A 12984-nucleotide genomic window follows, 5' to 3' on the forward strand; every position below is an offset into this window, starting at 1 on the left:
GCAAATGTCATTTGTTAACTCACATGAAGATAATTACATGAAAAACTATGTTCTCAATAATAACAAAACAAGGAAATTTGATTCAAAATTAATTCAAATAAGAATAATATATCAACATAACTGTTAAACTTAAATGCAATGAATTTAAATGCAATAGCAGAACAAAAGTTAAGCAAATAATCATGCAATATAAAAAAATTGGAGCAATAATAAGACTTTATTTTTTAAATTACCAAAACAATGATTTCTTTTCAAAGAGATGAAAGATAGGAAGCTCTAGTTAAGAAATAAATTTTTTCGTTAAGAAAATCTTAGAAGTGCAATTTTTTAATAATAAAGATTAAATTAAGATTGTAAAAATTAAGATATTAAATCAAGACTATACAGAAATTGGGCTTTCAAAATATTTATTTAAGACCTCGATACAATTGACTTTTTATAATACTATCGCTAATCATCATACATTTTATTTACACATGTTTTATCCAATATCAGGATATTAATATATCGTGACCCAAGTTTCTTATACTCTATCGAAATCTTAAGAATAAGTGAAATTGACGCACGATCAGGAGGGGAAATTAATACTACGTGCGTAGAATATTGTATTTTAGGAAATTGGTATTTTTTTCAACATTTTAATGCTTTTTTCAAAATTTCATTGAAACCTTTATAAACATTTTAAATGGAATTTTAATACTGTATTAATCAATGATTGATCGCACTATAAATATTACTTAATCCTCACTGACCGTACCTATAATTTTAATTTTAGTATGTAAATGAAAAATAGATTCTATTGGTTAATTGTTAATTTGTTATACATGAATTTGTAACCTATCTTAACGATTGAAATTATTTATAGTAGTTTATTATTATTCACGGACGTTCAGAAGCACCGCACAAGAGTATCTCACGAATAATATGATGCCTTGACAGAAAGATTATAGCCTTTGCGCGATAAAAATCGTAATTTTATTAATTTGTGACAAACAAAAATCATTTGTCTAATCACTTCTTACAAAATTTTTATTCGAAAATATGCGACAATTAATTGTTACAAAGAAAATAAAAATGATGTATATGGTTCTGATTCAATTGTTTCAATCAAATAAGACATTTACAATTCTGTTTTGAAATATTAACATGCCAAAAATTCGTTCTAAGTCTCATTTTGGTGCTTACATTTGGACAATTCTTATGAGTCTAACAATTTTTTGTAAGAATGCGAGTATATAATCTACATATTTTCTAATTATATGAATGTCTTCCATCCGCAATATTTGAAAATTGACTGTTCTATCCATGGCTGAACAAGAATATTTCCAATTAAATTTCGAAACGAGGATAAATATAAAACAAGTGGCGCTCCTGAAGATGCTGAATAATACCAATAATTAATGATAATGATAATTCTTAAGGCAAGTGCTACGACATTATTCTACAAATATTCATAGTATAATTTAAAAAATAAGGCACTGCAACTTTAAATATAGCACTTACAATGCATCGTTAAGTGTTGCAATTCCCTTGAAAAATTGCCTGCTTAATTTTTATGGAAAATAAATTACTATATACTTTTTGGATTTTTAATATTAGTAATATTATATTACCTCATTTTTTAAGTTGGCTACAAGCATTATTTTTTTAAATCAGTGTCTAATTTATATAGTGCTTATTTCCGTTAATAATCGAATATTAACAGGCAATTCTTCTCAGTCTAAATAGTATAGTCAGTGTGTATTTATGCACACATACATTGCGCGCATTTGTTGATTATCATTAACATATAATCTAAAAATATGTTATAAATTAATTTTTGATAAATTTAATTCGTATTGCACAGTCTAATGTATTTTTTAGATAATACGTATTAACCCGTTTCGGCACAAAAAGCCAATTGGCGATACACCGTTCTTTGACACCTCATAACTACTTCTACCCGCGGCTAAAGAAATCGTGAGGAATATATATTTTTATAATTTAAGGTATGTTTTTTCGATAATTCTCATCAAATTTTTCGAAACAACTACTAATTAAGAGATAATGTAATTTGAAAAATGTATTTTTAATTTCATTTTTTTTCTAAAGTCGAATTTTTAAGGGTTTCCGGACTGTGATTAACTTGCAAATTCACTAAGCGATGGAATAAATTTATAAGAATATAAGGTTCACTCACAGATTGTGCACCTCGGTGTTTCCAAAATTGCACCTCAAGTACAAAATTTTTATGAACTCATTCATATTAATAAGTTACATAATTACTCAATATATTTGGAAACTTTAACATGTATTCTTTGATTCACTAGCGTTGATTAGCACATTTAATGCAATAGCTTTTTTATTTGTTCTTTGTTTTGTTTTCGTGGTATTTATTGGATTAATGAATCTGGCTATGGCGAAGATGAAAATCTATAGTATTCTAGTACAATAGATGTATCAATAAATCATACAATTTAGAGAAAAATATTACAACAATCGATACTAGTCGATAAATAAAGATTCAATTGGCATTTATCATTTGACATTAACCAATGAATTCTTAATTATTTCAAGATAGATCGAAAATTCATGAAAATGTTTCAGTAGATCTGTGGTTAATAAAATGTACCAAACCTCACTCAATATTAATAGTTTTTTACGTGTTCCATATTTAAATATTATTATTAATATTCCATTTGAAATGTAGATGCTTCAAATTTAACGGATTCAACATTCCGATAAGTTTTTGCTCTGGCAATAAAATTTACTTTATTATGCTCTTTTTTCCTCTAATTTACTTGAGTTTCGTAGATAGGAATCCGATTATCGATTTGTAGAAATAAAATAATCATCGTAATTGCAAAGCAAAACTTGTTAGTTTCTCGTAAGAAGTTAGTCGCTGCATATTTCTAGTTTTAAACAGCCTCGGAGATTACTATGTACATAGCAATTTTTTACAAATGGAATTAGTTATGAGCCACTGTGACAGAGCGGTGTACCGCGATTGGCGAATTAGGTCATAACCGGTCGAAACGTATGTACGTAAAGCTTAAAAAATAATTTATTTGACTGAAAGTTATCTCTCAGTAACTAACTTATTCTCTACTTTTATATGCAAATCTAATATGTTTTGTGCCATGCGTTGATTAATAATACTTGCGTTTAGATATTCGAAGATGACGTAATTTGAGGGGCCAAATTATTTACAAATATGAGATTGATTTGTAACGATCGCTGAGGCAATGAAACGGCAAGGCTCGCGTTTTTCGTTTGACTTGAACATTTGAACGTATATCCAATGAGATATAGCGCTTGTTTTTAAAGAAAATGGCCTGTATCGAGTTGATATTTGTCGTGCGTTAGAAATAAGTATTTTTGCTATAGGGTTTCCCTGTAATTCTCGCTAAGTTTGGCGCAAAACTACATAAATACGAGAACGGGCGATAGAGAGTACGATTGAAGAAAGTCGACGTAACAGTTCTATGTTCCGATGACGTAGAAATGGCGATGATGAAAAAGTTGAGGGGCAAGGAACCCTCGCTCGTCGCACGGTTCTTCAACGTCGTCCTAATTGATGCGTCCTTTATGAGTCATGTAGCTGATGCTATCGGAGAGCAGCTTTTCACGTGCAACTCGTCGCATCCTAGAGCACATGGCTAGCATTGTGCCCGCCATTATGCAGAGAATACCGCAGCCCAGGCCGACAATCGTACTGACGACAGTCGCTCGCAGACACACTCGGTCCGAGGTGGCGTCATTGAGACCTGTCGTGGATAAGATACGATTCGTCAGTGGTTTCGTCAGCTGTAATGCTGGTCAGTTGCATCGAATGAAAAGCAAGACGAGTGGCTTGGCTCCGTGCAAAAGTATCGACTGCTAATTGCAATGGGACTTACTGCTGCGTGATGGCGTCGTAATATTCTGGAAGAGTTCCGTATCAGCTTCACCCTCTTGTAAGACTCGAAGAGATTGGAAGAGATTCACGTTTTCCGATAAAGCCGTTGCTGGCGTTGATGGGCCTTCGATCGCGTCCACGGATCTCTTTGCCACGGACTTGGCGTTCCTCCAGTGACACGGTTGACTCTGAAATGACAAGTTTGAATGTGAGCGCGCCGATCGACCGGAAAGATAATTGAAGGATCTGATAGGAGACGAGTAAATATGAGCGGTCCGGGCGATGCTCGGCGATAATGCAATTGGGATTTTTTCGATGGCGGAGCTCATTAGTGACTGACGCGCTCGCTAATTAGACAGCCGCGGTCCGGTCCGCGGAAATAAGTGAGGGTGGGGGCGAGGCGCCGTCGTCGGAGCCGCGAGCTTACCGGGCAGCGGCCATGGCACATCCGGACGTCGCACTCGATGTAGAGTGCCGGCGAGCCGGTGAACCTGAAGGTCTTCATGTAGGCGAACACCTGGGTCTCGTAGAGGTTCTCGTCCGACCAGGAGCCTCGGAAGCGGCTGATCAATTTGTCGTCCACCGGGCAGCCGTAGCCGTCGATCAGCTGGATGCGTTTGTTGCCGCCGTTGTGCGCGTAGCAGTCGTTAACGACGATGTCGAAGCCGTCTGCGTCGAACGAAAGTAAGGACTTTTATTTGATTTGCTGGCTAACATTTGTCAGCGGCTAACGAACGAGAACAAATCCGAGGATACAGAGAGCTGCTCGGTGTCGAGCAGGCTTAACGAGGCGTACCGTATTTACTGCGCATGTAAATAATTAGCGTCAATGGATCTCCAACTCGAACTGGACCGGTTACTCTTGTACCGGTCGTCCCGTAGCCGTACCTTATCTCCATGTAGCACTCGGGTGGCTGCAGCGTAAACACTACGGGATTGCCGGTCGCAACTCTGTAATTCGTTCAACAATCACGTCATCGTTATTATTGACAATTGCACCTTGTCGCGAGCCCCTCCGAAGACAATTTTGCGTTCGTGCGATTGGAAATCGAGTCGAACGGCTGATACGTACTCGACGTCAAGAAAGGGAAATGTGACGGTTTTCCAAAAGTCGTAGCCGTATTCGCAGGTCACTTTGAAGTGCTCGTCAAATTCTTCTTCGATCAGAGGGTTGTATTGCACAGTCACCGTGTTCCACATGAGGTTTTTCTATATTAACACGAGGGACGAAAAAACGTGGACGTTACTCTCGATAACGATCCATATAATTGACGGTCGCGCCGCGGCTCTTTACTAACCGTGGGATTCTTCCTACTGTCCTGATGATGCGTGTTCTCACCGAGAGTGCCGCATCGGTTCAGCTGAATAAAGAATTCATAATAGTCCCGTCCCGTGCCGTTAACGTACATGCAGTCGGGATCGTAGGAGTAACCTGCAATTAAAAGAAAATCGAGGCGTTCTTCAATACAATCGTCCGATCGCAGATTTCTGGCTCTCGGCTGAGGCAGCTGCTGATAGCGCGAGCAGGCCGTCATCTCGGCTCCGCGGACAATGGCCTCGCCGAGGCCGACATTTAAATATCGCGGGCTCCATTTGCGCTTGCGATAGCTGCTGCGCGTATCGATCGGCAGAGGCGTGAGCGCGACTCCGCTTGCTCGGGTCAGAGTTCCTTCCGGGATGCAGGCAGCTCTATCGCGCCCGAGCAATCGTTCATTTATTCGAGCTCGAGCGCGCATTCCCTGAATTATCGATCCATTTATTTTTATTATCGACTCGGGCCGCGCGCACGAGAGAGAGAGAGAGAGAGAGAGAGAGAGAGAGAGCTGAGATCCGAGCGCTCAATCGGATTGAATTCGTGATCGTTCTGCGGCGTTCGGACGAAACCAATGATTCATAGAGCCCGAACGAGCTGCGAGCAGCGAACGCTCGCGCATTATCCGCCTGGGCATCATCCGCAATTTGCGATCGGCCCTCCGCCAATCGCGACAATGGGCTCTCGCGCGCATTATCGTCGGACGGGGACACGCCGCGAGATTGCCGATTTCGATCTTGACGATGCATGCCCTCACTTTCAGCCTTGCACCTGCTGTGGCGGCAAGCGTTGCGGTGCGGCCGTGCGCGCTAATTTAATGCTTCATTCGCGAACAATCGCGTGCTCCGCGAGCATTAAAGCTGAAACAATTTGGAGCTATTCGAAGCTGGAAAAGCTAACTAATGCGAATAATAAGCCAGAACTAGCAAATTACGAGTTGAGGCTTAATTGGAACTCACCCGCCGAGTACAGCAAGCCGTTGAAGGATCCATTAAAGCCGATGCGGATTTTCATATAGTCATCTTGGCACTCGGCTTCGATATCTGTAAGCAAAGCACCTTATTAAATCGTGAATTGTAATTTTAATTATCGTATTTCGTGAATCTGTATTTACAGTCGTGCAGCCGGCCAAACTCGCTCGCTCGGCCAGTTTGCGCGTAGCCAAACAAAGACCATAGCTTTGTTTTACTTGTTATTAGAGCGTGGATCGGATGCGGCGAGAGCAGCAGCAAAAGCAGCAGCTCCGCTTCGCTTTACTTAGACTTGGCACGAAGAGGCAAAAACCGCGCGAGATTGCATCGCGGCATCGTGCGCCTTTATCGTAATTATCCTAGCTCTCGCGGATACTTTATTAATTTGCCATTCGTCGAGTGATCGTGGAGCCAAAAGGAGAGCATCGATCGAAAGCGCTTTGGAGCGTCGGACGGACGGCGTGCTCGACAGTCCGGCGCGGGCATTGGGCAACCTTCTCAAAGCTTCCCGGAATCGAAGATACTTGCGGAAAAAAGCCGTCATTTCCAAGGCTCGTTAATTGCGGCACTCGAGTGGCAAGAGCGCATAACGCCGGCAGAGCGCGAGAGAGAGAGAGAGAGAGAGAGAGAGAGAGCGAGCGACGAACAATCGGAATCCTCGAAGCATGTATGGCTGACGAAACAGTGGAAACTCGCAAACGGGGGAATAAAAGAGTCATCGCTGCCAGAATTGTCGAGCCGGGACGACGACTGGCTGGCTGGTCGAGTCGAGTAGCCGCGGGCGCGCAGCCTCGGCCGCAAGAGGTATCCGCCGAGGGATGACGAGTGAAAGTCTTTGGCGGGCTGCTCTTTGTGGTAAGGCAGCGGCGGCAGCGGCGCTATATGCGATGGGCCGGCCGATAGTCACACTGGCTGCTACTCGCGCCACAGCGCTGCCGATGATACAACAACGTGCTTCGTTATCGCGCTCCCCAATGCCACTAGCGCCCCGGGCTCATTGGCGCTCCCGCTCTCTCTCTCTCTCTCTCTCCCCCTTTGTCTCTCTTTGTGTCGGTTGCCCGACAAAAGGCTTCTGGCGTGCGTGCACGCACCGCGCGCCACGCAACGCCCGCCGCAGCGTTGCGCAACGCGTCCTCGCCGACTTTTTATTTGTATCCAGAGCCGTCCGCGGCCGATGCTCGCCTGGCGCTGTTCTTTCGCCAGCCCGCGCGCCGTGAGCTGCTCGCTCCCTCCAGAGATTTCCGTCGGTTGCGTTTGGCCCGAGACCTATCCTTGGCAGCCGCGAGTCACACCGCCACGCTTGACTTTTCTTATCGCGATTAGAGGTCCGACGATTCCGCGACTCTTTCTCAGCCGTCTCTGCTCGCGATTAATGGAGCGGCGATCATCGACTCACGGTCGGCGAGTTCGGCAGCAGCGGCCAATCAGTGAACGAAGGTTCAAAGGCACTGCTAATACAGGGAAAAGTGAATGCGCGCGCTGCCGGGAAATAATAAGAAGCCGGGGCACATAGTCGGCAGAGAGCCGGAATCGATAATTTAACGGTCGCTCATGGGACTACTTGGCCATCCTGTTGCCCATGGAGCCGCGAGCTGCGGCCTGGCAGCCGGCTTTACGACTTCATTGAACTCGCGCGGCGCGGAAGAGTTTACGATATTCGCATCGGCGCGCCGGCTGCCTCTCTCCCTCTCTCTCCACTTTTTCTTTGCGCCCTGACGAGATAACCATACGTACCACGAAACAGCCTCAGCAGCTTCCGACTACTAACATTGCCGAGCGTGCCACACTACTATTTCACGATTACCTTCAATTTCTGCAAATGCGAATGACACGAGCAGCAAGTTCAGCGTGAAAAAGTGCAAAATCATATGTTTGCCTAGCCTTCTCTGCTTCAATTAGAATACAATGAGACGCGTGCGCGCTCGCTTGCTGGTTCGCCCTAGCTGGCTTTTCATCATGAGTATAATGCTTGCATCATTTCCACTTTCACTACTTAGCAAATGAAAAGCCATTAACTGCTTGGCAATTGCACGCGAAGATGCGTATAGTAACAAAAAAGGCCACGGCAAAAAGGAAAAGATTAAAGATCGTTTCGTTAGCGTGCGGCCGCAACCTCGATTCGATCTCGCCGCGCCTAATTTCGCAATGGCGTACTGACAACGCCCCGGCGAAGCTTCGGCAAGCGCGGATCCTTGAAATTATTCCAAATAAACAATGACGCTGGCAGCTGCGCATAAAGCTACGATAGCTGGTGCAGGGTTGTGAAGCGAGACAAGCAGTTTCGTAATTAAGCTTCGGATCGCGGCTGTTGCTTGGCACTCGTGCGCTCGGTCGGCTGCTAGCAGCGCCGAGCTCCATTGCCGATTCCGCGCGAGCGACCGACGACGATAATGAAGTTGATGACGGATGATGACGATGATGACGATGATGGCGACGATGGCGATGATGGCGATGATGGCGACGATGGCGACGATGGCGATGGCCACCGAGCGGCGGCCGCGTGCTCGTCCTTCTCCTGCTCTACAACGCGGCTCTCGTCCGTACGACTTCCGACACAGTTTTAATTGCCGGAGTAACGGGAGCCGAGCCGCTACTGGTGCTGCTGCTACGTCACAGCAGCCGCTCTCTATCGCGCAGCGCACACCTCCGGAATTTCGCCGAGAGTGACGACCGAATGACGTCTCATCCCGTGGTCGGTCTGCCGCCCAGCGCATATCGCGAAGCCAAACCAATCAGGGTACACACAGTCATTACCACCAACCACGCACAGCTTCTATATTTGTAGGACCGGTTGGCGAGGCGCGCACTATGCCATTTGGTCTCTTTAACTCGCTCTTCCATTCGGATTAATGATGCTCAAGCGAATGTATTAGTATTAAATTCATTTATTTTACGCTGTTGGCTGCGATTTTGCATTTCAATGGTGAATGGATCGCAGGAAACGTCCGTGAAAAATTCAATAACCGCGCTGGAGCACATTCCTTTCCAGATGAACGTTTAATGATCGGCCAAGAGCTGCGGCGCTTTGATAAAAAAAGGCACACGAGGTAAATATTAAAATAACGCGAAACTTTGATTGCGCGCTGACTTTGCACTACGTCAATGTAAATATGCGCCAGACACAGCGTCGTCTGACGAAACTCACTTCATTTCGCATAGAATCGGGATGTTAGTGATGACTCACGCTCGCTCATTTTGCTCTTTCTGTGCTCTCAGTTTTTGCACTTAGACGCGTTTGCTGTTATCAAACATTAGGTTTTGATTGGAAATTGTGAGTTTGCAGAGATTTCACGAGGATGCGAATCCCACTCGCGTTCACATTGTCCCACGGTGAATTTGGGAAAAATCTTTCGGAAGCGTTGCGAGCAAAAGTGCACGTACCCGAACAAGCCGCGTTTCAATTGGACTTTTTGCGAATGTCTAACGAGCATCTGACTATATCATAATGCACTCGGCGTATAATTCGATATGTAATATCGACAATGGATATCCTGTTTGTAACGGGTCTATCGCCAGTAAGACTCTTTCTCCTGCTTGTTTTGCACATTTAGCGAGTTTATAATGATAAGGCTCTGGCCGATGCAGTACAAGACATGCGGCGGTAATAACGTCGGTGGCGAAACCCGGCGAAAACCGAAGGCGATTGGATCGCCAGGACTGTTTATTCGTTGCCGTAAACGTCAATTAGCCGCAAAAATGTCGCGCTCGCAGGCGAATCGGCCGATAGGTAGGATTGGCCGGATCGGCATCGGGCCAGGCAGCGCGAACGTCGGTGAAAACGAGATGGTGGCACGGACAAGGTGGACGGCCAAAAGAAGCGACAGGCAGAGCCGCTGAAAATTGAACGGACGCGGCTAAACGGGACGCGGAGGTAAATGACACGCGGCGAGTGTGTTCTCGGCGCGCCAAGGACAAAGGGCCCGCGGGCCCTTTGCGGCATCGCGCCGCATCGCGCCGCATTACGCCGCACTATGCACGGCTGTGCCGACGCGCGGGGCGGATACTCACGCTGCACCCTGGTGGTGTTGGGCCTGTAGCGGCGGTGCTCGCGGTCCCAGGACTCGGGGTGCCGCCGCCAGTCCTCCTCGGTGGCGAGGCCGGTGCCCGTGGCGGCGGGCGACGCCGAGCCGCCGGACAGCGCCTGCAGTCCTTGCAGCGTCTGCAGCGCCTGCAGGTTCGGGCTGCTGAGCGGCCGGCTCTTGAGCGAGGGCACCGGCACGTAGGCCGCGCCGCCTCCGCCGTTCTCGCCCACGTACACCACCTGCAGCACACAAGCAAGCCCTGCGTGAGCGCACTCGTTAGTCGCGCGCCGCGGCCTCTTACTCCGGCTAATGGCAGCCTTCCTCCACCCTCGCTTTCCGTGGAAAAGCGCTGCGAGACGCGATCGATCGGCCGATTGATCGATCGGCTCGTTAGCCGACCTAGCCGACCACCGCGGCGGCTGCCTCCATCGCCAATTTCAAATACTCACGGCGCGTCTATTCTCTCCGCTATTAATTATACGCTGCATAGCTACGTTATGCAGCGATACGGATTCACTCGTCGGCCGGGCGACCAGTCCCGAGTATCCGACAGTTGATATCGGGAGAGCGAGAGAGGGCGAGAGTGGAAGCTTTGATTGAAATGTGTTATTAGAGTTGGACGTTGTTTAGATCGACATGATTGATGAGAGAGCCAGCGGAGCAGCGTTGAGTGATTAGCCGGCTAAGTAATTGTACGCTGCGGCCAGTACATGCCGTCTAATTAATAATAAGCGCTGCTATCGCGAATGGGCTTCGTTTCGTTCTAACTCATTAACTCGGTTGATGCGCGGCGCAGTCGCCCAGCAGTCGGAGGCGCACCGGCTGCGGACACGTGAGTTTGCTCGGCGCGCTCGGCGACGACGGCGAGACGCGTCCGGCTGCCGGTAGCAGCGCTCGTCCACGGCGCGAGAATCCACGGCGCCCGTGCGAATCGGCCCGACGAGCGAGGTCGAAGCACCGCGAGCCGGAGAGCGAGATTAGAGCGTTTACTTTCTCGGAGCTGACTGACCTCTCCCACGTCGAGCGCTGGAGCAGCGACGTCCGCGCCGCCGCCACTCTGCTATTTCTCTCTTTCGCTCCGTTTCGCTCTCTTGCGGCGCGCTCGCTATCTCTCTCTCTCTCTCTCTCTCTCTCTCTCATCGTTTTTCTTTTCTGGCTAATGCACTTGCACTCTCTCCCTCTCTCCGGCTGCGAGCGCGGCCCTCGGCCGTCAGCGCATCAGGCCGCGGATGCCGCTCGCTCATTTTTCTTATTAGGCCGCTCTTTGTTACTTGGCGAGGCTGCTCACGCGCGCGCGCGCGCGCGCGCATTACACCCATTAAGGCGCTGGCGCTCGCGCACATGTGAAGAAAAGCGAGGGGGAGGGCTGCGGCGAGCGGAGCAAGAGGAAGAGCGAGGAGCAGAAGAGGCAGCAGGCTCCCTCAAAAATCGTAATAGCTTGCAAAGAAGCGACGGGCGCGCGCGCGCCTGGAAAAACCTGCCGCACGACTCGGCGGCGCGTGACAAACCATTTACGAGTCTATTTCCCTTGCTCGCTCGCTCGCTCACGTGCATTCGTACATCAGCTTCGCGCGAGCCATTGTCGGCTGACTGCGCGAAAACTGCCACTCTTTTTTGCCCCGCTCGGCTTGGCTCGCTCGCGGACGCGCGGAAAAAGCCCGAGCACACCTCGACGTGAAAGAGCAAGATTCAAGATTATAAACACTCGGGGCGCATCGCGTGACGCTGTACAATCGGCGCCCGCCAATACTCGGCTGTTTTTTCGGCGCGCCAAACAACCGCGAAGCAGCCACTTCTTGCCCCGAGATATTTCAATAATTTGAATTGCGCGCAGGTGCAGGGCATCCGCGCCAAGTAGCGATGTCGACTGTCGAGCGCCCGACTGGCTCGCGCGTGCGACAGGCGCGCGCCCGGCAAAAAGACGAGGGGCCGACGCAGCGGAGCAGGAGAAAGAAGAGCTGGGTGAAGGACGGGCGCGAAACGAACGCGAGAGCCCGAGTGAGAAATGCAAAAAGCTTGGCCGGCGCTCTCCAAGCCCGTGGAGCGCGCGTGTACGCGCACTTCCGCATGCTTGCGATCGGCCGCTACACACGCGAACATCGGCCGCTCGGCGTGATTGCTGCACGCGCATCACTCCGACTTTTTTTCCCCGCGCTTCTTCTTTTCACTTTTTTTCTCTCTCCCTCGCGAGCGAGCAGCGCGTTAACGCGATAGAATCGTTTCCGCTCTGCTCGGTTTTTGCGCCGGCCCGCGCAAGACAGCGACAAGCTCGCCCGGATCACGGGCGACCTCGGCCCAGCGGGCGCGTGCCTGCCATGTTGATCGCATTGCGCAAGAGGCCCTGAAAGCACACGCCTGCGCGATACGTCGTTAACGCGGGTAAGCGAGTAAGCTACGAGCACATCCTGCGAATCGGCCGCTTGATCGGCTCCGATCCGATTAAAGCCAGCTTCGCTCGATGCTCTCGCGATTGACAGCCCTCCGCTTGATTTTATTGGCAAGGGACTTTGGCGATTCGGAGCCGCACGCGCATTGTCGCTCGAACGCGAGCGCGCAGTTGAAGGACGCGGGTATATGGATCGCACGAAGCAAGATAAGGGCTAACGATGGCCGCGCGCGGCCAGTTTTCAAGTCAGGCGTAAGCGCGCTAATTAGACTCATTTGAAAGTTTAGGCCTAACGACGTGCCCCAGCTTGTTCGTGATAGAAAAGCGAAACCGCGCGCTGGGATCCGTTCGCGGAGAGTCCTTGCCAAGGCAGCGCGCGGCAGCGAGCGGCAGCCAGCGGCAGCCAGCGCAGGAAG

The 12984-nt window shown here is 48.3% G+C and overlaps 1 protein-coding gene across 3 annotated transcripts in view; it reads right to left on the reverse strand.

The window, feature by feature from the left end:
* Window positions 1-443: 443 nt before the first annotated feature.
* LOC131667745 (uncharacterized) overlaps window positions 444-12984 on the reverse strand; it is a 58153-nt gene continuing 45612 nt past the window's right edge. For all 3 annotated transcript variants that reach the window (XM_058941399.1, XM_058941401.1, XM_058941400.1), the window contains exons 4-11: window positions 10169-10421; window positions 6149-6232; window positions 5176-5309; window positions 4950-5086; window positions 4674-4828; window positions 4305-4546; window positions 3879-4065; window positions 444-3746 (exon numbers count right to left, since the gene is read on the reverse strand). In XM_058941399.1, coding sequence (XP_058797382.1) covers window positions 3550-3746; window positions 3879-4065; window positions 4305-4546; window positions 4674-4828; window positions 4950-5086; window positions 5176-5309; window positions 6149-6232; window positions 10169-10421 — 1389 coding nt within the window. In that variant the 3' untranslated portion in view covers window positions 444-3549. The remainder of the gene's footprint in view (window positions 3747-3878; window positions 4066-4304; window positions 4547-4673; window positions 4829-4949; window positions 5087-5175; window positions 5310-6148; window positions 6233-10168; window positions 10422-12984) is intronic.

The sequence above is a fragment of the Phymastichus coffea genome, unplaced genomic scaffold, assembly GCF_024137745.1.
Source record: "Phymastichus coffea isolate CEN01 unplaced genomic scaffold, Cenicafe_Pcof_1.1 PCOF00070, whole genome shotgun sequence".
NCBI classification, from domain to species: domain Eukaryota; kingdom Metazoa; phylum Arthropoda; class Insecta; order Hymenoptera; family Eulophidae; genus Phymastichus; species Phymastichus coffea.